Source organism: Acinonyx jubatus, chromosome A2 (assembly GCF_027475565.1).
Source record: "Acinonyx jubatus isolate Ajub_Pintada_27869175 chromosome A2, VMU_Ajub_asm_v1.0, whole genome shotgun sequence".
NCBI lineage: Eukaryota > Metazoa > Chordata > Mammalia > Carnivora > Felidae > Acinonyx > Acinonyx jubatus.
In genome coordinates this window covers 152686385-152689154 of record NC_069383.1, presented here as the reverse complement: position 1 = coordinate 152689154, position 2770 = coordinate 152686385, and the positions used below count along the sequence as shown (strand labels likewise).

Sequence of the window (2770 nt, the reverse complement as noted above, 5' to 3'; positions counted from 1 at the left end):
ATAACCTGGATTCAAATCCTGCTCTTGGCCACTGCCTCTGTGTCTGATCTTGGCAAACAGCCATCTCCCCCGGGCCTCAGTTTTCCCTTTTTTTTTTTTTTTTTTTTACTGTTTATTTATTTTGAGAGAGAGAGAGAGCGCATGCGTGCATCTCAGGGCTGATTCTACCAACCTGACCCAAAATCAGGGGTCGGATGCTTAGCCCACGAGCCACCCAGGTGCCCCTTGTTTTCCCACTTCGCATTGTGATGATTCACAAGTTGCTGTCACGCTCCTGAAAGTGATGGGTGGGTCCCCGTGGGTCCCCGGCTGCCGGGGTACGACCCACCCACGCAAGGGCTGACCCAGGCTTGTCCCTTTTTCCTTGAGAAAAATGCAAAAGGCTGCTTCGGATTCTGCAGGAGCTTCATTTATTTACTATTAGGGAGACAACAACGAGGGTCGGTGTCACAGATACGGGGTGGGTGGTGCCTGGGGCTCCTCAGAGGTGAGAACATTTGGCCCTCAGAGTCTGGCATCCCCGTGAAACCAAGGACCCTCCAGGCCAGGGTTGAGGTGCGATCTTTTTTTTTTTCTTTTTTTTTTTTTTTTGCAGTTGGTCCCCCAGAGGAAGGTGGCCCGGGGGAGGCGGTGAGTGCTGGGAGGTGATCCGCCCCGTCCTCCCAGATGGGGCTTTATGGTGCTCCAGGGCCCCGCCAGACCTGACCCCAGGGGGGTCTCTGGATCCTCTGAGGCCACACCCAGGCGGGTTCAGTGAGGACACAGGGTCAACAGGTGCTGCCGGGTGCAGCCACTGAGGCAGCAGAAATGTGCAGGGTTGGCGGCGGCTGCCCGGCGGGGGCGGTGACGGCGAGAGGCCTGGGGCAGGGGCTGTGGCACGACAACCAGCGTGGGGTCCCCATCGGCCGCCAGCCCGTGGAGATGTCGTCCTTCCAGCCACTGCAGCAGCTCACCTGGGGACGGAACAGAATTCAGCACGGACAGGGGACCCTAGAGGACCCCTCCTCAATACGTGCAGACAGCTGCACGCTCACGTTGTGCCGTGACCCACCAGACACTCAGGATGTGCACAATTAGAAAGGGAGCGACTGTTAAGTGCCTACTGTATACCGAGCACGGACATAATCCCCCATCCAGGTGTGCGCACTCTCGAGCCGCGCTCACGGGTCCCCGGTTGTGCACGTTTCCACGAGCCACCTACCACACAGACGCGCAGACGCTTCACAAAGCCGAAGACAGCAGAGGTGACATGTGACATAGACGTGTGCACCTGTGTGCAGGCTCACATGGACACACGCACACACGGGCACACAGCCTCGTACCCCTTCCCAGTCTCCCCCTATGGGTGCCCGCCTGCATCTGGGTCGCAAAGACGCACACATCAGGACACACACGTGTGACGCACATGGGCACACAAATCTGTTTTCCACCCTCCGCACCAGGGCCCCCAGTAGGATGAGAAGAGCGAGCGCTGGCCTCAGTGCGCAATTCAAGCGGGAGCCTAAACACTCAACAATGAAGATCAATCCTCTTTTAATGCACTGTTTTTAAAAAACCTAGGGGCGCCTGGGTGGCTCAGTCGGTTAAGCGGCCGACTTCGGCTCGGGTCATGATCTCGCAGTCCGTGAGTTCGAGCCCCGCGTGGGGCTCTGGGCTGACCGCTCAGAGCCTGGAGCCTATTTCGGATTCTGTGTCTCCCTCTCTCTCTGACCCTCCCCCATTCATGCTCTGTCTCTCTCTGTCTCAAAAATAAATAAACGTTAAAAAAATAATAATAAAAAAACCTCAAGTAACGCCCCAAATCGCGAAGATCAAAACGCTGGGATTGTAAATAAGGCAGGCTCTGACCGTGCGCTTGTAAGACTCCGCCTCGCTCGCATCGCACTGATTCCTGCCCGGCAGGGGACGCATCCTTGGCGAATTTGCACACACCGGTGGGCAAGTGGACCCCCGGGACGCGCGTTGCAAACCACCCGCCTGCCCCCGCCCCGACGCCAGCGCCCGCGTGCACCTGCCCCAGCTAGAAACCCCGGAGCGCAATCGTCGCGCGGCTCCACTCACGGTCCCCGCCAGCCACTCGCCGCCCGTCTTCGGAGGACCAGCGCGGGCCGCCACACACCCGCACCAGCGCGCGCACCAAGTGGTGGCCGCACAGCTTCTCTGGGGCTTCCGGAGCAGGCGCGGGGCCCAGCGCGAGCGCCAGACCGGTGCCCAGCAGCACCAGTGCCCAGGTGAGTGGGCGGCGGGGGTCCATGGCGGCAGGAGTCCGGCCTCAGCGGGGATCCCTTCTTATAGGCGGCCAGCCAGCCCCAGCTGGGGGACCTTGGATGGGGGACAGAACGTTCCGCGGGATGGCTCAGGGAGAAGGTCAAGGGTGGGGTGAGTGCAAGTGTAGTGTAAGCCCCAGCAGGTGTGTCCCTCCTCCACTCCCCCCCCCCACCCCAGTAATCTCTATGCCCCAAGTGGGGCTCCAACTCAAGACCCAGAGATCAAGAGTCACGTGCTCCACCGCCTGAGCCAGGCTTTGGTATAGTATCTGACTTAAACTTTTGATGGCCCATCTTCAAAGGTGGCTATCTGGGGGCGCCTGGGTGGCTCAGTCGGTTAAGTGACTTCAGCTCAGGTCATGATCTCACAGTTGGTGGGTTCCAGCCCTGCGTGAGGCTCTGTGCTGACAGCTCAGAGCCTGGAGCCTGCTTTGGATTCTGTGTCTCCCTCTCTCTCTCTCTCTGCCCCTCCCCAGCTTGTGCACATGCTCACTCTCTCCCTC

The 2770-nt window shown here is 59.5% G+C and overlaps 1 protein-coding gene across 2 annotated transcripts; it reads right to left on the bottom strand.

Moving 5' to 3' along the window:
* Positions 1-393: 393 nt before the first annotated feature.
* INSL3 (insulin like 3) lies at positions 394-2289 on the bottom strand. Of its 2 annotated transcripts, XM_027038327.2 has the most exons (3): positions 2062-2289; positions 1111-1197; positions 394-953 (listed from the first exon to the last, which is right to left on the bottom strand). In XM_027038327.2, exons 1-3 carry the CDS (start codon positions 2252-2254, stop codon positions 751-753), a joined length of 483 nt encoding a protein of 160 aa, XP_026894128.1. In that variant the 5' UTR covers positions 2255-2289; the 3' UTR covers positions 394-750. The 2 variants fall into 2 exon arrangements, with proteins under 2 accessions (XP_026894128.1, XP_026894129.1); XM_027038328.2 differs by lacking the exon at positions 1111-1197 and having other exon boundaries at positions 2062-2288.
* Positions 2290-2770: the final 481 nt, after the last annotated feature.

Excerpts from the sequence above, each read along its gene's own strand:
- INSL3 (XM_027038327.2), bottom strand. The coding sequence starts at position 2,254 with ATGGACCCCCGCCGCCCACTCACCTGGGCACTGGTGCTGCTGGGCACC. Across the intron at positions 1,198-2,061 it reads GCGAGTGGCTGGCGGGGACC|GTGGCTCGTGGAAACGTGCA; the intron begins GTGAGTGGAGCC and ends TCTGTGTGGTAG. Across the intron at positions 954-1,110 it reads GGGGATTATGTCCGTGCTCG|GTGAGCTGCTGCAGTGGCTG; the intron begins GTATACAGTAGG and ends TTCCGTCCCCAG.